Genomic DNA, 22944 nt, shown 5'->3' with positions numbered 1-22944 from the left:
GAGTTCAGTTATTTGAGATATGAGGTATGATTCAGGTTCTCTAGGTGGCAAAACACTTTTCCTCTCTAACCAGAGTTGGAGAAGTGACTAAAAAAAGAGCTCTCTGGAACTGGAAACTTCACCCATTGCTGCAGAGAACGGAAGATGATCTGGCAGTTGAACACAGATTGCCATATGACCCAAGAAATTCAATCCAATGTATATACTCAAGAGAAATACAAATATATGTCCACATAAAGACATGTACACAAATGTTCATAGCAGCATTATTCATCATAGCTAAAAAGTGGAAACAACTTAAGTGTTCCTGAGCTGATGGGTGGATAAATAAAATGTGATCCATCCATACATGGACTATGATTCAGCCATAAAAAGGAATGAAGTACTGATACATGCGCCAGCATGGATGAATGTTGAAAATAGTATACTAAATGACAGAAGGTAAACACAAAAGATGACATATTGTGTGATTCCACTTATGTAAAATGCCCAAAGTACGTGAGTCTAAAGAGACAGAAAGTACCTTTGTGATTACCCAGGGCCAGGGAGGATGGGAGAATTGCTCCCTGAAGAATGTTTCTGCATTTTGTTAAATTGTGGTATGTATTATATGGTCCGTGACCCCTATATAGGGACTCATAATTTTTCACAGTATCAGTATCAAAAGCTTGAAGGGAGTCTCCCCTTTAAAGAACTGATGAGTCTCTGTTTGTTTGTTTCCATTTTAAAACTTTTTAAGATCAAATCATGAGACTTCTATAACTAGTATCTCTTTTATCCTTAGCTCCTAGGAACTGCAGGATCACTTTTAATTGCTTAGTCATAGTAATATTGTTAGGTTTGGCAACTGGTATGTTTTCTGTTACACTTTTTAAAATTTGTACACACAAACTTACACAAGCTTGAGATTAAAGTATTATGATAAGACGCCCATAGTAGCAGTTGGGGTTTAAATTACCACAAATTTAAATGTACATGAAAAACCAGAGGCAGTGTTTGCTAAGATGGAAGAGCTCTTTGCATGTAAAATGGCAACATCAGTATTCAGGTTATACCTGAAATGATACTGAAATGTCTCCCATCAATAACGTTAAGCTAACAAAAGACATATTAATACATCTCTGGTCAATACGTTGTAAAGACTGTCATTCTGTGATTGATTTGATAATTTTGAAGTGGCTAGTTTTTATTCTAGGAACTTATGTGAGAGCTCAGAGTTCCAGATATATAACATAAACAAGATAATTTCGTTTGAAAATGTTAGAACAGATACTGCCAGTGCATTGCCTAAAGAGGTCAGTGTAGCTGTTTTTCTGAGTGTGCTTCCAATTGTACTGCAGCTCTGCTAGGCTGAATGAGCTATAAAATGTACCCCCTGAATGTTGCTATGGCATTTTTATTGGTATATTTAAACATTAAAGTATATGTTCCCAATGGAACTGATTTAGTTTTAGTAAGTAACTCCTCCTCCTCTTTTTTTCTCCCCCAGCTTCACTGAGATTTGACCTATAATATTGTGTTAGTTTAGGGTGTACAACATTATGCTTTGGTATGTGTATATGTTGTGAAATTAAGTTGCTGTTCTTCACAGTAGTCAGCCAGTCCATTTCTTCTATCTACTCCTGGTTGGGGTTTAAAAAACAAAATACAAAAAATAAAATCTCAGCACAAAGGAGGGGATAGACAGGTAGGTAAGTCAGTAAGTAGCCTCCTTAAATCTCCCTCTACCACTGAAAGTCATCCGTGTAAATAATCTAAAAGCAACCGTTGGGCTATGACTAGAGGATCTTGGTCTCAGCCGAGTTTCGCACCATTTGGGATTGATGTTTCATGAATCCCTTCCTACCCATCCTTGTTCTTAATGTTATTATTAGGATTTAGGTTTTGCAAAATTTATTAGTAGCCTAGCATTAATGAGATTGTATCTTGGGGTCCATAAATACTATTCATTTATAGTTAGAGGGTAGTCAGCTGTGTAAATCTGCCACACCTGAACAAAAAAATAGAGCTTTAGAAAGACATTATGTCATTTTAAAATTTAGAAAGTTGCAAAATTCTAAAAGTCAAGTGGTAAGAACTCATGGGAGACAAATCTTGCACTTTAGAAAGTGCTATTTAAAAGTCATGCAGGGTGCAGATTTGTTATTGTTTAGTTGCTAAGTCGTGTCTGACTCTTGGCAACCCTATGGACTATAGCCTGCCTGGCTCTTCTGTCCATGGGATTTTTCAGGCAAGAATACTGGAGTGGGTTGCCATTTACTCCTCCAGGGGATCTTCCTGACCCAGGGATTGAACCCAAGTCTTTTGCACTGCCTGCAGTGGCAGGCAGATTCTTTACTGCTGAGCCATCTGGGAAGCCCATGGTGTAAATAGAATACAGTAAAGCATGAAGGAAAAGCATAAAGCTAGGTTCTTTGTGACTGTTTTCTTCTGCCAGTCAGGGGTCCAAGTTTTAGTTGGTAGGAAATGCTTTTGAAAAAAAAAAAAAAGGAAAGAGATAAGAGGGAAGAAGAAAAAGAGGGAAGAGAGTCTCTGAACCAGGGGAGATGCATTTTACGACAGGTTTGAAAGTCTCATAATTAGCAAATTACTAATACTGCCAAATGTGGTTGGATCTAACATTTCTTGGGCTTTAATTCCACACAGTGAGGGATTTTATAAGCATTCATAGTTTTGTCCATTTGAAGGGGATGAGAAGTTCTTCAGGTCTGGAGTCCATCAAAAAGGAGGGTAGATTATGAGAGGATGAGGGTTGATCTAAAGAACTGGGAGGCAGTCAAGAACACATGTGGGAGATACAAGGCTCTCTGTGCTGATCAGGGACAGCTGTTAAACTGCCTGGTCATCTCTCTGCTGTTGCTGAAACACATGGATTTCCATCAGAAGATTAGATGATCGTGTGTTATAGATTTCATGTTCCTGAGAAACACTAGAACTCTGAATGTTTGGAATGCATTCTCTGTCTTTAAAAACCTATTGGGAATAACTCTGATCCTAATCATTACTTCCTTGGACTGCAAGGAGATCCAACCAGTCCATTCTGAAAGAGATCAGCCCTGGGATTTCTTTGGAAGGAATGATGCTGAAGCTGAAACTCCAGTACTTTGGCCACCTCATGCGAAGAGTTGACTCATTGGAAAAGACTGTGATGCTGGGAGGGATTGGGGGCAGGAGAAGGGGATGACAGAGGATGAGATGGCTGGATGGCATCACTGACTTGATGGACGCGAGTCTGAGTGAACTCCGGGAGTTGGTGATGGACAGGGAGGCCTGGTGTGCTGTGATTCATGGGGTCGCAAAGAGTCAGACATGACTGAGCGACTGAACTGAACTGAACTGAATCATTACTTCAGACATTTGTGGTCTGTGGGACTTTGGAGCATTAAACAATAGCAAAAATTCCTTCTAAATTGGCTGGGAAAGGTTTATGGGGAAGGAGAGAGGAGGGTGCTCTACCAGTTTCCCCCCTACCCCCATTTTCCTGACTTATTTGGAGGACTGTTGAAAGAGAGATTTTGTGAATTTACCTCTTTTTGTTGCCTAAATTTCCTTTAAGTAATTTTATAAAGCAATTCAGACTGGCTGGTTATTTTCCAAAATTAAATTGGTGGGGAAACTGCAGTACCCTTCTTGGGTTTGAAATTTAACTACTTCCCTTCAAAGGTGATTATATAGGATGAACATCTTAAATTATCTGAGTTTATTTAAATTCATGGAAGTCATTACATAAAGAAGGATTAGTCCTGGAAATAAGAAAACCAGTTGTTCTCCTTGCACTCTTGAGGTGTCTTGAAAGGCTAGGTTTGTCTACTATCTAGTTTTCAAATAAAGGATTAAAAGAAGTTCACTTCCTTGGGAAGGCTATTCAGTGAGCTCTTCCCTCCTCTATTTGTTACTTCTATTCTTCCTTCTTCTTAAAAGATGAAAATGTACCAGAAGGTGGACTCCTTCCAGGGTCCAGGAGTGGACTCTTGTCTAACACTTGGGAATGAATCGTCCAAGAAGATACATGTACTGACAGAGCAAAAGACGTCATTGGAAAGGGGAACCTGGGCGGGAGAGAGCAGGGTAAGAGAACCCAGGAGGACTGCTCTGCCATGTGGCTCACAGTCTCAGGTTTTATAATAATAAGGTTAGTTTTCCAGCTTGTCTCTGGCCAATCATCTTACTTGTGCCTGTGATTGCATCTCTCAGTCAAGATGGTTTCCAGTGCAAGGGTTTCTGGAAGGTTGGCAGGTGGGTGTCTCCTTACCCCTTATGCTCTCTCCTGAATTCTTCCAGCTGGCAGCAGTTTTGTCAGTTCTGGGTTCCATGTTGTGAGATAACACTCAAGCAGTTATTATCCTGCCTGGCCATGGTAGGAATGTTTCTGTCAATGGTTTCCTAACAAAAATATAGTTAAATATATGAACAGATGAAATAAGTATTTGGGGAAGATGAAAGAATTCCTAAGATTTAAACAGTAATCTTGGTTCCTTGAACAAGTGCAGAAAAGAACTGCTTGCTTTCACAGAGTGTGCCTCAGTGACCCAGTCCCCATCTCTCATCCTTTGCTGAGATGATCGATTTATGGATGACAGCTCCATTCCTTTTCATCAGATTCTCCTGCCAGGGCAATAGAGGATGATGTGATAATATGAGAGAGAAAGGTTGGGGGAGAGGGTTGGGAAGAGAGAGAACTTTTAAAATGGAGGAGGGTTCAGGATGGGGAGCATGTGATTTTTTTTTAAAAGTAATAAAGAGAATTAAAAAAAAAATAAAATAAAATAAAATTGGAATGGTGACTTAAAAAAAAAAAAAAAAAATTAAATTCAGTGTTGCATGATTTTTTGTGTGTGTTGGGAGGCAGTTCTCTTATAGGTCTTTTGCACATCTTGCAAGCCGAGGCACTGACTCTGTCTTATTCTAGCCCCCTTTTCAGAAATTTTTGCATGGTGATCATCCTTCAGTGGTACAGGTAGTGTTTCCTTCTAGAGCAAAGAAAGGAGAGATTTGTTTACTGTTCAGTATAAACAGAGATCATGTCTGCCTCCAGAACAAAGGGCAGGTGTATTTACTGCCCCTTATAAAAGGTTCGGGGCTTCCTATGCTCAAGGTTCCTTTTCCATCATGCAGCACGTTGAGTGTACAGCTGCTTATCCGGCCCTCTTCACAAAGCTCTGTGGGAACTGGGGCTTGGGAAACTTACGTAGGTGCCGAATTTTCTAGTTACTGCTGCTGATGTAAGTACTCAGCTATCCTTTGTCTCTAACCTAGGAGTCTCGTGTTTTCTGTCAGGACCCATGAAACCAGCAGCCTAACTTGTTAGCTTGCAAGTATGGTGAAACCTCAGACCCTTTATATCCTTAATACTTCTGAGTAACGGTTTGTTAAGTGGGAGGTATTTGGAAAAATTTATTAAAACATCTACTTTGTACACCTACTTTGTACAGTTTTTAAGAAGTTCATTTAGGGTATTATTTCTCCTTATTTGATGTAGGCTTTGTTTATAATGTCAGCCCATATATGGAGTATCATCCTGGTGGAGAAGATGAACTTATGAGAGCAGCAGGATCAGATGGCACTGACCTTTTTGATCAGGTAAGGTGCTGAAAGTGATCATTCTATCCTAGTTGGGACCACACTCTTAGGTTCAGTAGTGTGGCAGTGAGAGAGAGAAAGAAAATAGTGGCATAAATTTCAGATATGTTGGCTTGAATTTTGAAGTGTGGGAAGATGCTCATAAATAGCAACTGCTCATTTAATTTGCCTATGCATTAGGAATAGAAATTTGCCTTCATCTGACAAATGCTTTATTTTGTATTTTAGTGATGATTAATAACCATGTTGTAGTACTGGACTTTACCAGTTGAGATACCTGAACCAGTTGAGTTATTTTTAGAGTTGTCTTCTGAACAAATGAAATTTAATTTCTGTTCCTTTTATGTTCTCATCCATTTGGAGATTTATTTTTTTACCAGGCTACCAGAAATACAATTTGTTTTGTATTTTAATGTACTTACACGCACCTGCTTAAATAGCCAAATATCATTTGCTATTAATGTTTTTACTGGCTTGGAAAAAAGTCATTTTTGCTTATCAGTGATACTAGGATTCTCCTTGGGAGGCTCTTATTGCTAATTTAAGGTAAATTCCCATTGTAATTTGGTATTGGTTATCTGCTAGCAATGCAAGTGAAATAGAAAACTGTTTGGGAACATTTGCCAGGAAAATTTATCTACCAGATTTTCATCTCTCCTGTGTGTCAACTTGAAAAAACAAACAAAACAGTGTGAGAATTGTGATTAAGTTTTATTGGTGGCAAAATGAGAGCTGTAGTCTGGGAGACAGCATTTCAGACAGCTCTGAGAAACTGCTCCAATGGGGTTGCGGGAGAGGTCGTATGTTTTTAGTGAAGTGGGGTACATGTAGTCAAGCTCATATTTCGGCAGAGGCTTGCTGTTAGTCACAAAGAGCAGATGTCACTCTTAGTGATTTTAATGCTTCCTAAGTGTGAGAAGATGTAAGAATTTAGGCTCATAAAATCTTCTCTTGAAATCGTCTAACTCTGTGAAGGCCCTTTTTGCCAGTTTTTACCGGAACACAGAGTGTCTCATTCTTGATCTGTGCCCTGAATTCCTTTCAGGGTATGTTGAAGGTCAGTGGCTGCAGTGGCTGGTAACTTCATCTTTGTAGAGGCAGATGGCAAGAGACCATTTTTAGTTGGCTCCTGTAACCTCTTGATGGCTGAATGTACTCTGCCATAGATGAATTTCCAGTAACATCTAGTCCTGTTTATATTTCTTAGTGTCATGTGATTGTAAGGACCTTATTTAAGCTTGTTGGGGGGAAATCATAAGAACTACTGTATTGTTAAGTTCTTTAGCAAGTTCTACAATCCTTTTGTTGACCAAAAAAAAAAAAAAAAATGCACTCGGGGCATTATTGAGAACTATAGTCCAGAAGCAGCCTGTCAGATAGCTTTGAGAAGGTGTTCCCAAAGAGATAAGGGAGAAACCAGGATTTATAGGAATTTTTGCTGGGAAAAAAAAAACATCAATTGAATATCAAAAGATTACTAATCACAAAAAGAAAACCTCTCAAGTTAATGATTTTAGTGTTTTTCTATGTATAGGAAGATCAATTACTCCTTTGATGTCACCTTAACTCTCTAGAGCCAGTATCCTCTTTTTCTCCATCCTGAATTCTCCTTGGTGGGTGGTGATGGTTTAGTCACTAAGTCACGTCCAACTCTCTTGCTGCTCCTATGGACTGTAGCCCACCGGGCTCCTCTGCCCATGGCATTCCCCAGGCAGTGCTGGACTGGGCTGCCATCTCCTTCTCCAGGGGATCTTCCAACCCAGGTCTCCTGTACTTCACATGGATTCTTTACCGACTGAGCCGCCAGAGAAGCCTGAATTCTCCTTAGGGCACGATAGCAGGCAGCTGTCGTGGTTGATTGCTTTATGGCTACAAGATCCTTGTTTATTAAAATGGCAGGCTGCATTCTTTGTCCACACTAGTTACCAGATTGCTGCATTCCCCTTATTTATGACTTTTCCTCACAGAAGGAAACTTTATATTTTAGAAACGATAGTGAAACTTCTTGTATCTTTAATATTTAGTATTTGAGTTGTACAAAGAATGTTAAGTAATCTCTTTACTGTCAGACTTCTGTCTAGTTTTTTTTCTCATTCCTGATTACTTGTTTAGTATCTCCAGTTGTTGGATGGACAGTGTGATAACCTGTTGATACTTGAGCTTAGCGCACCCTCAGATAACATCAACTCATATTCTTCTTCCCTTTTTCCCTCCTCTGTTTCCTGTTTCTGGAAATGAGAACTTGAAACCACTTGAGTAGTCTTTGCCCTCTCTCGTTGTGTTACCAAATCGGTCACCTGGACTTGTGCCCGAGTGTTAGCCTAGGCCGAGACCCCTTGTCTCAACCAGGGAGGTTCTTTTTTTGCTCAGATTCATACAACCAATGACAAAACCAGTGTTGAGACTGCAACAGCACAAGCTTTATTCAGTGATCAAAGGATGGAGAAGCAAGAACTAGTTCGCGGATCAATTTCTTGACCCTGCTCAGGCTGAGACACCATATATATAGAAGGTTGAGGTAAAATGGAGGGAATTTGATAAAGAGTGGGAGGAATATTAATGACTTTTCTGAGACAGAGGTGTGGTTTGGATCCAGAATGAGGCAACACTCCTTTTCACTTGTTTTTTTGGGTTCTTCTGGTTGATGTCATGGCAATTGTCAGCTGTTGTGGCACTGGGGGATGTGTCCCTTAGCATGCTAATGTATTACAGTGAATGTATAAAGAGGGCTCAGTCCACTGGAGGTCAGCAGGTCTTTTGCCATTTGGGCCTCATTGGTTCTAACTGATTCTTTAGAAAGTTCTTTAGGAGCAGCTTCGTCCTTTTCTAATTGGGCCAGAAACTCAGATAAGGGTAGTTAGTTTCCACATGAGGGATAGGCAGGGTTATGATTCTGGGGCAACATTCTTGGTAACAAAGGTGTCCCAATATCCAATTTCTGGTAAAATTCTGTGATTCTGTCTTTAAATATTGCACCTTTTCTCTTTCCCCACTGCCTCTAGTCAGGTCATCACCACCCTCTCTCACCCGAGTATTTTAATACTGCCCTAATACCTTTACCTTCAGCACCATTTAGATAACATGACAACTAAAGTAGTATTCTCAGAGACAGTTGTCTTAGAACCTTGCTCTGCAGCTCTCGGAGGCTCACCATTGGCAGTTGTTGACTGAAAAATAGTCACAACCTGAAAAGTGAGAGTTCTTAGGACTTCATTCCCGGAGGCAGCATCTCAAGTAGCTCCAAGGAGGCAGGGAAGGAGTCAGATTTTATAGAAGTGTGCAGCAAAGGGGGCAGATAGTCTGAACATGAAAGATTATTGTTAATTAAGGAAAGCCAGATATCTCAAACTAAGAAATTTAGCACTCTTCTATACATGGGACAATGACAGACTTTATTTCCTTGGACTCCAAAATCACTGCAGATGGTGAATGCAGACACAAAATTAAAAGACACTTGTTCCATGGACAAGCTGTGACCAACCTAGACAGTGTATTAAAAAGCAGAGACATTACTTTGCTGACAAAGGTCCCTGTAATCATGTATGGATGTGACAGTTGAACTATAAAGAAGGCTGAACGCCAAAGAATTGATGCTTTTGAACTGTGGTATTGGAGAAGACTCTTGAGAGTCCCTTGGACGGCAAGGAGATCAAACCCATCAATCCTGAATATTCACTGGAAGGACTGATGCTGAGGATGAAGCTTCAGTACTTTGGCCACCTAATGCAAAGCACTGACTCATTGGAAAAGACTCTGATGCTGGGAAAGATTGAGGGCAGGAGGAGATGGGAATGACAGAGGATGAGATGATTGGATGGCATCACCGACTTGATGGACATGAGTTTGAGCAAGCTCCAGGAGATAGTGAAGAACAGGGAGTCCTGGCGTGCTGCAGTCCATGGGGTCACAAAGAGCTGGACACAACTGAGCAACTTGGAAGATACTAGCTTCAGGGCTTACTGAAATAATTTCCTTCAGTGAAGTGTTTCTTAGCTATCTAGGGCCAGCATCCTGCACCCATCTGTTTTTACATCCCCTATCCCTCATCTGTAGAGAGTGGCTGTAGCCCGATAGCAAGTATTCTCCTTTTTTAATTCCCTTTTAGAACTAACACCCAAAAAAGATGTCCTTTTCATTATGGGGGACTGGAATGCAAAAGTAGGAAGTCAAGAAACACCTGGAGTAACAGGCAAATTTGGCCTTGGAATATGAAATGAAGCAGGGCAAAGGCTAATAGAGTTTTGCCGAGAGAATGCACTGGTCATAGCAAACACCCTCTTCCAACAACACAAGAGAAGACTCTACACATGGACATCACCATATGGTCAACACCGAAATCAGATTGATTATATTCTTCGCGGCCAAAGATGGAGAAGCTCTATACAGTCAGCAAAAACAAGACCGGGAGCTGACTGTGGCTCAGATCATGAACTCTTTATTGCCAAATTCAGACTAAAATTGAAGAAAGTAGGGACAACCACTAGACCATTCAGGTATGACCTAAATCAAATCCCTTATGATTATAAGTGGAAGTGAGAAATAGATTTAAGGGACTAGATCTGATAGAGTGCCTGAGATGGAGGTTCATGACATTGTACAGGAGACAAGGATCAAGACCATCCCCGTGGAAAAGAAATGCAAAAAACCAAAATGGCTCTCTGAGGAGGCCTTACAAATAGCTGTGAAAAGAAGAAAAGTGAAAAGCAAAGGAGAAAAGGAAACATAAAGCATCTGAATGCAGAGTTCCAAAGAATAGCAAGGAGAGATAAGAAAACCTTCCTCAGCGATCAATGCAAAGAAATAGAGGAAAACAACAGAATGGGAAAAACTAGAGATCTCTTCAAGAAAATTAGAGATACCAAGGGAACATTTCATGCAAAGATGGGCTCGATAAAGGACAGAAATGGTATGGACCTAACAGAAGAAGAAGATATTAAGAAAAGGTGGCAAGAATACACAGAAGAACTGTACAAAAAGATTTTCATGACCAAGATAATCACGATGGTGTGATCACTTACCTAGAGCCAGACATCCTGGAATGTGGGCCTTAGAAATCATCACTATGAACAAAGCTAGTGGAGGTGATAGAATTGCAGTTGACCTATTTCAAATCCTGAAAGATGATGGTGTGAAATTGCTGCACTCAATACACCAGCAAATTTGGAAAACTCAACAGTGGCCACAGAACTTGAAAAGGTCAGTTTTCATTCCAATCCCAAAGAAAGGCAATGCCAAAGAATGCTCAAACTACCACACAATTGCACTCATCTCACACGCTGGGAAAGTAATGCTCAAAATTCTTCAAGCCAGGCTTCAGCAGTACGTGAACCATGAACTTCCAGATGTTCAAGCTGGTTTTAGAAAAGGCAGAGGAACCAGAGATCAAATTGCCAACATCTGCTGGATCATGGAAAAAGCAAGAGAGTTCCAGAAAAACATCTATTTCTGCTTTATTGACTATGTCAAAGCCTTTGACTGTGTGGATCACAAGAAACTGTGGAAAATTCTGAAAGAGATCCAGACCACCTGACCTGCCTCTTGAGAAACCTGTATGCAGGTCAGGAAGCAACAGTTAGAACTGGACATGGAACACAGACTGGTTCCAAATAGGAAAAGGAGTACGTCAAGGCTGTATATTGTGACCCTGCTTATTTAACTTAATGTAAAGTACATCATCGGAGAAGGCAATGGCACCCCACTCCAGTACTCTTGCCTGGAAAATCCAATGGACAGAGGAGCCTGGTGGGCTGCATTCTATGGGGTTGCTAGGAGTCGGACACGACCGCGATTTCACTTTCACTTTTCACTTTCCTACATTGGAGAAGGAAATGGCAACCCACTCCAGTGTTCTTGCCTGGAGAATCCCAGGGACGGCGGAGCCTGGTGGGCTGCCGTCTATGGGGTCACACAGAGTCAGACATGACTGAAGTGACTTAGCAGCAGCAGCAGCAGAGTACATCATGAGAAACGCTGGGCTGGAAGAAGCACAGGCTGGAATCAAGATTGCCGGGAGAAATATCAATAACCTCAGATATGCAGATGACACCACCTTGTGGCAGAAAGTGAAGAGGAACTAAAAAGCCTCTTGATGAAGGTAAAAGTGGAGAGTGAAAAAGTTGGCTTAAAGCTCAACCTTCAGAAAACGAAGATCATGGCATCTGGTCCCATCACTTCATGGGAAATAGATGGGAAACAGTGGAAACAGTGGCAGACTTTATTTTGGGGGGCTCCAAAATCACTGTAGATGGCGATTGCAGCCATGAAATTAAAAGGTGCTTACTCCTTGGAAGGAAAGTTATGACCAACCTAGATAGGATATTGAAAAGCAGAGACATTACTTTGCCAACAAATGTCCGTCTAGTCAAGGCTATGGTTTTTCCAGTGGTCATGTATGGATGTGAGAGTTGGACTGTGAAGAAAGCTGAGTGCTGAAGAATTGATGCTGTTGAACTGTGGTGTTGGAGAAGACTCTTGAGAGTCCCTTGGACTGCAAGGAGATCCAGTCAGTCCATTCTGAAGGAGATCAGCCCTGGGATTTCTTTGGAAGGAATGACGCTAAAGCTGAAACTCCAATACTTTGGCCACCTTATGCGAAGAGTTGACTCATTGAAAAAGACTCTGATGCTGAGAGGGATTGGGGACAAGAGGAGAAGGGGACGACAGCGAATGAGATGGCTGGATGGCATCACCAACTCGCTGGACGTGAGTTTGAGTGAACTCCGGGTTTGCTGCTGCACAGCGAGGCCTGGTGTGCTGCAGTTCATGTAGTCGCAAAGGGTCAGACACGACTGAGGGACTGAACTGAACTGAACTGAACTGAACTAGGGCTCACTGGCTTACATGGGAGGGATGTAACGGCTGATGACTGTGACAGCCTTAAGTTCCTCAGCTAACAGCTGCTTCATTGCAGGCATTGTTCTCTCTTTTGGGGGCCCTCCAGGCTCAGAAATGCACATTTGAAGGCCTGAAGTCTCTGATGGCTGTTTCATCCTTGTTTTAATAAACATGTGGCATGAGATATTCCATTTCACATAGTATAATACATTTAAGGTCATTAGTCTGGCTTTTGAGGGCCTAAAAGTAATGTGTCAAGGTAAATATTCTCAACATGGACCTTGCTTTGAGCAAACTGAAGTGCTTTGAGCGAATCGCTAGCTTTGACAAATCCTGTACCTTTGCCTCTTTGAATATCTTTTTCCTTCATCTATCTGTTAAAATTCTACATAGCCCCAGAGATGGTACTTTACACATAACTGGATACTCTATAAATATTTGGTAAATAAAATTTAAATTTCTATTAGTGATTGCCCATTTATAATTACATATATATTTTTTACATATTTTCTATTTTAAAATATTTGGTAAATAAAATTTAAATTTCTATTAGTGATTGCCCATTTATAATTACATATATATTTTTTACATATTTTCTATTTTAATGTAAATTTATATATTCAGGAAACGTACATAAAGATTCTGATGACGGTATTATTTGACCTGATTATTTTAATTATTATATAGCATTTATTGAATAATATATTATGATTTTCTGTTATGATCTTTTACAATTGGTCTTTTAGGTTGTTCCCAATATTTTGCTAATATAAATAGTGCTATGATGAGTGTCCTGGTGCCTGGATATTTCTGTATATGTAAATATTTTCCCAGGTAAATTCCGGAATTACTAAATAGAAGAGTTGCGTATTTTAAGATTTTTAGTGTATATTGAGAATATGTCCTCCAGAAAGATTGTTTAAATTTAATTCCCATTTTTAAGTCTGGCAACAAATACTGTTAGTTGTTTTCCTTGAGATGACAATTTCACTCTGTTCATTTTGAAGAAAATGTCTATTAGATACCCAAGTCCGAGTAACTAGTTTATAAGTCATGCATTTTCTTTTACGTATAAACATCCTTTCAAGAAAAAACAGTCTGATATGCAAATCAAACAATTGCCTAAATGTTTTTCCTCAGGGAAACCATCTTACTTAGCAGCATAAGTGTTTTTGAGAACTTCCCATTTGTCACACAGCGTATAAAAAAAGTCCTGAAACCAAGGGTTCAGGTTTAAGAACGTTTTTTTTTTCCTACCTCAGGAAGGATATTCTCAAATGAAACCAATTCCCTCCACCCCCATGAGTCTGTGGTGGTGAAGAATATCATGATTGAGGCCACTGCCTTGCTATATGCTAAGATGCGGTTTTACCCACATTGCTTTTTCAAAAACTGTTGCAGATGTTAACACAGTGAAAAAGGTAAATAACATCTTAGTGTTACTGAATTGGCCAAAAAGTTCATTCAGGTTTTCCCATAAGACATTATGGAAAAACCCAAATGAACATTGTAACCAACCCAGTATTGACACTAGTCAAGACCTTATGGGTATCTGGGCATCGGGATTCTCCAGAGGTCTACCGACGACACTTGGAGAACATTTTTCTAAACCATCCCTGCATATGCTCTCATTCTGTCCCTCCCTTGTTGGCTAATTGAATCTGCTTTTTAGTTTTTCAGAGCAGTGTAAGAATGTCTAGTTTTGATCAGAAAAAAAATGGTAGCATCTCATGGAGTTGGAGTCATGTTGCTTTTATATTACTTTTCTCCCACGCCAGGTTCATCGTTGGGTCAACTATGAATCCATGCTAAAAGAATGCCTGGTGGGCAGGATGGCCATGAAACCTGCTTTTCCTAAAGGTACGTGGATCCAGGGATAAACTGGCATTGGTGTTAGACACAGGTGGACTATCTTTTAGAGGGATTTCAGCAAATAGATTTAAATAAATGACTAAATCATTCTCATTTCACTGGCCTCCTAGTCCAGCCACTATAAAGGTTTTTCTTAAGTTATTTAGAACGAAACAGTGACTTTACCTGAAAAATTTGACTGTTTTGAGAGAACTTTCATAGTGTAGGGAATAAACATAATTGAAGTGAAAGGACTTTGTTTACTCGGGTTTTGTTAGTCTTTTGTTACAAGACTATGTAACCAGTCTCGTTACATACAGTAGCTTGAACACTTGATTAGAGTTGACTTTTAGACTAGTTTCCTAGAGTGTAATTGTTTGAATATGTAACTTATTCCCGTGACTCAAAAATCAGAAAATATAAAAAGTTATACAGTGAAATTTTCCTTCCCATCTTTATCTCCCATTCCTTGACTATTTATCATAGACAACCTATATTCTGATTTTAAAGTACTTTTTTAAAAAAAACCCATTTCTTGCCTTTACCTTGACAACTGCCACTCTGCAATCAGCACAGTGTTGGAAAGCATCTCTTTACTCCTAAGCTTCTTTTGCAAAGAAGTGCCTTTGCAAAGGTTTCAACATGCAGTAAGAGTAGCAGAAGCACTTTGTGTAAGTCCTTTACTGTAGATGGAATGGAGTCATTTATTTTGAACAACTCTTGATTTTGACATCCAAAGTAGGAGTAAATTGGCTTGTTTGACCTGACTCTGCTACTATTTATGTAGTTAAGTGAGTTTTGTATTTCCAGGCTTTATTGATGGAGGCCTCCATTGGCTGTGTCAACCTACCTAGATTTGAACCCTTGTTCCATGGCCTGTTAATGGTGCCATAAAGATGGCTCTTTTTATCACTGAGCCTCGAGTTTTTTTTTAATCTATGCAAAGATTGATAGGGCTAATAATTCATATGAGTAAATCAGCATGATAGCATTGTAACAGATACTCAAAAAGGCTTTTTTCTTTCTACTAATACTACTACAAAACAAATAAGCATTACACGTACATAGGCAGACTTGAGAAGTATTGCAAGTTCGTTTCAGACCTCCACAATAAAGCAGATACCACAGTAAAGGAAATCACATGAATTTTTTGGTTTCCCAGTACATATAAAAGTTATATTTGCTCTCTACTATAGTCTATTAAGCGTGCAATAGCAGTATGTCTGCAAAAACAATGTGCATACCTTAATTGAAAAACACTTTTGTATTGCTCATCCTGTTCGTGATGCTAGTTGTCTTCTGTTCATACTGTTTGACTGTTTGCTGAACCCAGGGTAGGCAAGGCAGAAGCTACGAGGCTGGAAGGAGATTCGAGGAGCTATAAGAAGTACAGACACATTTATTCTCTCCTGGCTGGAACAGCAGCCATAATACAACCTCTCTCCTGGCTGATGCAGCAGCCATAGCAGCAGCCACAACATAACCATAACGTACCCATAACAAAACCATAACATAACCTTGAATAACATAATCATGATGTCATTCCACTGTAGCCTCAGTGCTGCATCAGCCAGGGCTTTCATGGTGAAACTCATACAGGCGTACCACACAAGGTAGCCCGTGACCAAGGGAGCACCTCATGGGCAGTGCTAAAAGTGATCTCAGCTATTACATAATCATTTACAAATCATAGGGCAAGAGTGAGAGGCCATGGGATGAGAGAGCCTGACCATGCCATCTTGGCTAATTTGCTCTTTCCCTTCAACTTTATTACTGAAAAAAAAAGCAACCATCATCTGAACCCTCAGCAAGTTCTAATCTTTTTGCTGGTGGAGTGTCTGGCCTTGATATTGATGACTGCTGACTTATCAGGGTGGTGGTTGGTTCCTAGAGTTAGGGTCAGCTGTGGAGTTTCTTAAGACCACAAAGGAATTTGCCACATTGATTGATTCTTCCTTTCATGAATGATTTTTCTGTATTATATAGACCTATTCGATAGCATTTTACCCACAGTAGAACATCGTTCAAAATCAGTCACTAGTGAAGTCACTAGTGAAGTCGCTCAGTCGTGTCCAACTCTTTGCGACCCCATGGACTGTATGTAGCCTACCAAGCTCCTCTGTCCATGGGATTTTCCAGGCAATAGTACTGGAGTGGATTGCCATTTCCTTCTCCAGGGGATCTTCCTGACCCAGGGATTGAACCTGGGTCTCCCACATTGTAGACAGACGCTTTACCGTCTGAGCCACCAGGGAAGTCAGTCCTCTCAAATGCTGATGCTGCTACTTTATCAACTGAGTTTATGTAATGTTCTAAATCCTTTGTTGTCATTTCAACAACGTTCAAGGCATCTGCACTGGGAGTAGGTTCCATCTCAGGAAACCACTTTTGAGCTTATCCATAAGAATCAACTCCTCATTACAAGGAGGCGGTCCTAAGATGGTGGAGGAATAGGACAGGGAGAGCACTTTCTCCCCCACAAATTCATCAAAAGAACATTTGAACGCTGAGTAAATTCCACAAAACAACTTTGGAATGCCAGCAGAAGACAGCAGGCACTCAGAAAAGCAGCCCATTGTCTTTGAAAGGAGATGGAGATGTCTTGAGGCTACTGTAAAAATAAGACTGAAAACCAGAAGCAGGAGGCTTAAGTCCAAATCCTGAGAACACCAGAGAACTCCTGACTCCAGGGAACATTAATTGACAGGAGCTCATCAAATGCTTCCATACCTACACTGAAACCAAGCACCACCCAAGGGCCAACAAGTTCCAGAGCAAGACATACCATGCAAATTCTCCAGCAACACAGGAACATAGCCCTGAGCTTCAATATACAGGCTGCCCAAAGTCACTCCAAACGCATTTACATCTCATAACTCATTACTGGACGCTTCATTGCACTCCAGAGAGAAGAAATCCAGCTCCACCCACCAGAACACCGACACAAGCTTCCCTAACCAGGAAAACTTGACAAGCCACCTGTACAACCCCACTCACACCTAGGAAACTCCACAATAAAGAGAACTCCATAAACTGCCAGAATACAGAGGCCACCCCAAACAGCAATATAAACAAGATGAAGAGACAGAGGAATACCCAGCAGGTAAAGGAACAGTATAAATGCCCACCAAACCAAACAAAAGAGGAAGAGATAGTGAATCTACCTGATAAAGAATTCCAAATAATAATAGCGAAAATGATCCAAAATCTTGAAAACAAAATGGAATCACAGGTAAATAGCCTGGAGACAAGGATTGAGAAGATGCAAGAAGGGTTTAACAAAGACCTATAAGAAATAAAAAAGAGTCAATACATAATGAATAATGCAATGCTGCTGCTGCTAAATCGCTCCCCTGTCCCTGGGATTCTCCAGGCAAGAACACTGGAGTGGGTTGCCATGTCCTTCTCCAATGCATGAAAGTGAAAAGTGAAAGTGAAGTCGCTCAGTCATGTCCGACTCTTAGCGACCCCATGGACTGCAGCCCACCAGGCTCCTCCATCCACGGGATTCTCCAGGCAAGAGTACTGGAGTGGGGTACCATTGCCTTCTACTGAATAATGCAATAAATGAGATCAAAAACACTCTGGAGGGAACAAATAGTAGAATAACAGAGGCAGAAGATAGGATTAGTGAAGTAGAAGATAGAATGGTAGAAATAAATGAATCAGAGGAAAAAAGAAAAATGAATTAAAAGAAATGAGGACAATCTCAGAGACCTCTGGGACAATGTTAAATGCCCCAACATCCGAATCATAGGAGTCCCAGAAGAAAAAGACAAAAAGAAAGACCATGAGAAAATACTTGAGGAGATAATAGTTGAAAACTTCCGTAAAATGGGGAAGGAAATAATCACCCAAGTCCAAGAAACCCAGAGAGTCCCAAACAGGACAAACCCAAGGTGAAAACACCCCAAGACACATATTAATCAAATTAACAAAGATCAAACACAAAGAACAAATATTAAAAGCAACAAAGGAAAAACAACAAATAACACACAAGGGGATTCCCATAAGGATAACAGCTGATCTTTCAGTAGAAACTCTTCAGGCCAGGAGGAAATGGCAGAACATACTTAAAGTGATGAAAGAAAATACCTACAGCCCAGATTACTGTACCCAGCAAGGATCTCATTCAAATATGAAGGAGAAATCAAAATCTTTACAGACAAGCAAAAGCTGAGAGAATTCAGCACCACCAAACCAGCTCTCCAACAAATGCTAAAGGATCTTCTCTAGACAGGAAACACAAAAGGGGAGTATAAACTCAAACCTAAAACAATAAAGTAAATGGCAACAGGATGATACTTGTCAATAATTACCTTAAACGTAAATGGGTTGAATGCCCTAAACAAAAGACAAAGACTGGCTGAATGGATACAAAAACAAGACCCCTATATATGTTGTCTACAAGAGACCCACCTCAAAACAAGGGACACATACAGACTGAAAGTGAAGGACCGGAAAAAGATATTCCACACAAATAGAGACCAAAAGAAAGCAGGAGGAGCAATACTCATATCAGATAAAATAAACTTTAAAACAAAGGCTGTGAAAAGAAACAAAGATGGACACTACATAATGATCAAAGGATCAATCCAAGAAGAAGATATAACAATTATAAATATATATGGACCCAACATAGGAAGCACCACAATATGTAAGACAAATGCTAACAAGTATGAAAGGGGAAATTAACAATAGCACAATAATAGTGGGAGACTTTAATACCCCACTCACACCTATGGATAGGTCAACTAAACAAAAAATTAACAAGGAAACACAAACTTTAAATGATACAATAGACTAGTTAGACCTATTGATATCTATAGGACATTTCACCCCAAAACAATGAATTTCACCTTTTTCTCAAGTTCACACAGAACCTTCTCCAGGATAGAACACATCCTGGGCCATAAATCTAGTCTTGGTAAATTCAAAAAAATTAAAATCATTCCAAGCGTCTTTTCTGACCACAATGCAGTAAGATTAGATCTCAATTATAGGAGAAAAACTATTAAAAATTCCAACATATGGAGGCTGAACAACACGCTGCTGAATAACCAACAAATCACAGAAGAAATCAAAAAAGAAGTCAAAATATACATAGAAATGAATGAGAATGAAAACACAACAACCCAAAACCTGTGGGACACTGTAAAAGCAGTGCTAAGGGGAAGGTTCACAGGAATACAAGCATACCTCAAGAAACAAGAAAAAAGTCAAATAAATAACCTAACTCTACACCTAAAGCAACTAGAAAAGGAAGAAATGAAGAACCCCAGGGTTAGTAGAAGGAAAGAAATTAGGGCAGAAATAAATGCAAAAGAAACAAAAGAGACCATAACAAAAATTAACAAAGCCAAAGCTGGTTCTTTGAGAGGATAAATAAAATTGACAAACTTTTAGCCAGACTCATCAAGAAACAAAGGGAGAAAAATCAAATCAATAAAATTAGGAATGAAAATGGAGAGATCACAACAGACAACACAGAAATACAAAGGATCATAAGAGACTACTATCAGCAATTATATGCCAATAAAATGGACAACGAGGAAGAAATGGACAAATTCTTAGAAAAGTACAACTTTCCAAAACTGGACCAGGAAGAAATAGAAAATCTTAACAGACCCATCACAAGCACGGAAATTGAAACTGTAATCAGAAATCTTCCAGCAAACAAAAGCCCAGGTCCAGATGGCTTCACAGCTGAATTCTACCAAAAATTTAGAGAAGAGATAACACCTATCCTACTCAAACTCTTCCAGAAAATTGCAGAGGAAGGTAAACTTCCAAACTCATTCTATGAGGCCACCATCACCCTAATACCAAATCCTGACAAAGATGCCACAAAAAAAAAGAAAACTACAGGCCAATATCACTGATGAACATAGATGCAAAACTCCTTAACAAAATTCTAGCAATCAGAATCCAGCAACACATTAAAAAGATCATACACCATGACCAAGTGGGCTTTATCCCAGCGATGAAAGGATTCTTCAATATCCACAAATCAGTCAGTGTAATACACCACATTAACAAATTGAAAAATAAAAGCCATATGATTGTCTCAGTAGATGCAGAGAAAGCCTTTGACAAAATTCAAAATCCATTTATGATAAAAAAAAAACCTCCAGAAAGCAGGAATAGAAGGAACATACCTCAAAATAATAAAAGCTATATATGATAAACATTATCCTCAGCAAACATTATCCTCCATGGTGAAAAACTGAAAGCATTTCCCCTAAAGTCAGGAACAAGACAAGGGTGCCCACTCTCACCACTACTATTCAACATAGTTTTGGAAGTTTTGGCCATAGCAATCAGAGCAGAAAAAGAAATAAAAGGAATCTAAGTTGGAAAAGCAGAAGTAAAACGCTCACTGTTTGCAGAAGACATGATCCTCTACATAGAAAACCCTAAAGACTCCACCAGAAAATTACTAGAGCTAATCAATGAATATAGTAAAGTTGCAGGATATAAAATCAACACACAGAAATCCCTTGCATTCCTATACACTAATAATGAGAAAATAGAGAAATTAAGGAAACAATTCCAGTCACCATTGCAACGAGAAGAATGAAATACTTAGGAATATACCTACCTAAAGAAACAAAAGACCTATATATAGAAAACTATAAAACACTGGTGAAAGAAATCAAAGAGGACACAAATAGATGGAGAAATATACCATGTTCATGGATCAGAAGAATCAATATAGTGAAAATGAGTATACTACCCAAAGCAATCTATAGATTCAGTGCAATCCCTATCAAGCTACCAACGGTATTTTTCACAGAGGTAGAACAAATAATTTCACAATTTGTATGGAAATACAAAAAACCTCGAATAGCCAAAGCAATCTTGAGAAAGAAGAATGGAACTGGAGGAATCAACCTGCCTGACTTCAGGCTCTACTGCAAAGCCACAGTCATCAAGACAGTATGGTACTGGCACAAAGACAGAAATATAGATCAATGGAACAAAATAGAAAGCCCAGAGATAAATCCACGCACCTATGGACACCTTATCTTTGACAAAGGAGGCAAGCATATACAACAGAGAAAAGACAATCTCTTTAACAAGTGGTGCTGGGAAAACTGGTCAACCACTTGTAAAAGAATGAAACTAGAACACTTTTGAACACCATACACAAAAATAAACTCAAAATGGATTAAAGATCTAAACGTAAGACCAGAAACTATAAAACTCCTAGAAGAAAACATAGACAAAACACTCTCTGACATAAATCACAGCCGGATCCTCTATGACCTACCTCCCAGAATATTGGAAATAAAAGCAAAAATAAGCAAATGGGACCTAATTAAAATTAAAAGCTTCTGCACAGCAAAGGAAACTATAAGCAAGGTGAAAAGACAGCCTTCAAAATGGGAGAAAATAATAGCAAATGAAGCAACTGACAAAGAACTAATCTCAAAAATATACAAGTAACTCCTGCAGCTCAATTCCAGAAAAATAAACGACCCAATCAAAAAACGGGCCAAAGAACTAAACAGACATTTCTCCAAAGAAGACATACAGATGGCTAACAAACACATGAAAAAATGTTCAACATCACTCATTAGCAGAGAAATGCAAATCAAACCTCAATGAGGTACCATTTCATGCCAGTCAGAATGGCTGCTATCTAAAAGCCTACAAGCAATAAATGCTGGAGGGGGTATGGAGAAAAGGGAACCCTCTTACACTGTTGGTGGGAATGCAAACTAGTACAGCCACTATGGAGAACAGTGTGGAGATTCCTTAAAAAACTGGAAATAGAACTGCCTTATGACCCAGCAATCCCACCGCTGGGCATACGCACTGAGGAAACCAGAATTGAAAGAGACACGTGTACCCCAGTGTTCATCGCAGCACTGTTTATAATAGCCAGAACATGGAAGCAACCTAGATGTCCATCAGCAGACAAATGGATAAGAAAGCTGTGGTACATATACACAATGTAGTATTGCTCAGCCATTAAAAAGAATACATTTGAATCAGTTCTAATGAGGTGGATGAAACTGGAGCCTATTATACAGAGTGAAGTAAGCCAGAAAGAAAAACACCAATACAGTGTACTAATACATATATATGGGATTTAGAAAGATGGTAACGATAACCCTGTGTGCGAGACAGCAAAAGAGACACAGATGTATATAACAGTCTTTTGGACTCTGGGGGAGAGGGCGAGGGTGGGATGATTTTGGAGAATGGCATTGAAACATGTATAATATCATATGTGAAACGAATTGCCAGTCCAGGTTCAATGCATTAGACAGGGTGCCTGGGGCTGATGCACTGGGATGACCCAGAGGGATGGTATGGGGAGGGAGGTGGGAGGAGGTTTCAGGATGGTGAACACATGTACACCCGTGGCGGATTCATGTTGATGTATGGCAGAACCAATACAATATTGTAAAGTAATTAGCCTCCAATTAAAATAAATTTATATTTAAAGAAAAAGAATCAACTCCTCATCTATCAAGTTTTATGATGAAATTATAGCAACTCAGTCACATTTTCAGGTTTCACTTCTAATTCTAGTTCTTTTCTTATGTCTACCACATCTGCAGTTACTTACTCCACCATAGTCTTGAACCCCTCAGAGTTATCTGTGAGGGTTAGAATCAACTTCTTCCAGACTCCTCTGAAAGTTTGTATTTTGGCCTCTTCCCATGA

At 39.6% G+C, this 22944-nt stretch overlaps 1 protein-coding gene across 11 annotated transcripts in view; it reads left to right on the top strand.

Moving 5' to 3' along the window:
* Positions 1–22944, top strand: part of CYB5R4 (cytochrome b5 reductase 4) — a 128584-nt gene that overhangs the window by 33947 nt on the left and 71693 nt on the right. For 7 of the 11 annotated variants that reach the window (XM_086316410.1, XM_086316412.1, XM_086316409.1 and 4 more), the window contains 2 exons: positions 5480–5580; positions 14193–14274. In XM_086316410.1, the coding sequence (XP_086172536.1) occupies positions 5480–5580; positions 14193–14274 (183 nt within the window). The remainder of the gene's footprint in view (positions 1–5479; positions 5581–14192; positions 14275–22944) is intronic. The other 4 variants (XM_086316414.1, XM_086316418.1, XM_086316413.1 and 1 more) reach the window with 1 other exon arrangement.

This window comes from Bos grunniens, chromosome 9, assembly GCF_055505025.1.
Source record: "Bos grunniens cultivar Pamir isolate PY7600 chromosome 9, Bosgru_T2T1.0, whole genome shotgun sequence".
Lineage (NCBI taxonomy): Eukaryota > Metazoa > Chordata > Mammalia > Artiodactyla > Bovidae > Bos > Bos grunniens.
This window is presented reverse-complemented; position numbering and strand designations above follow the sequence as displayed.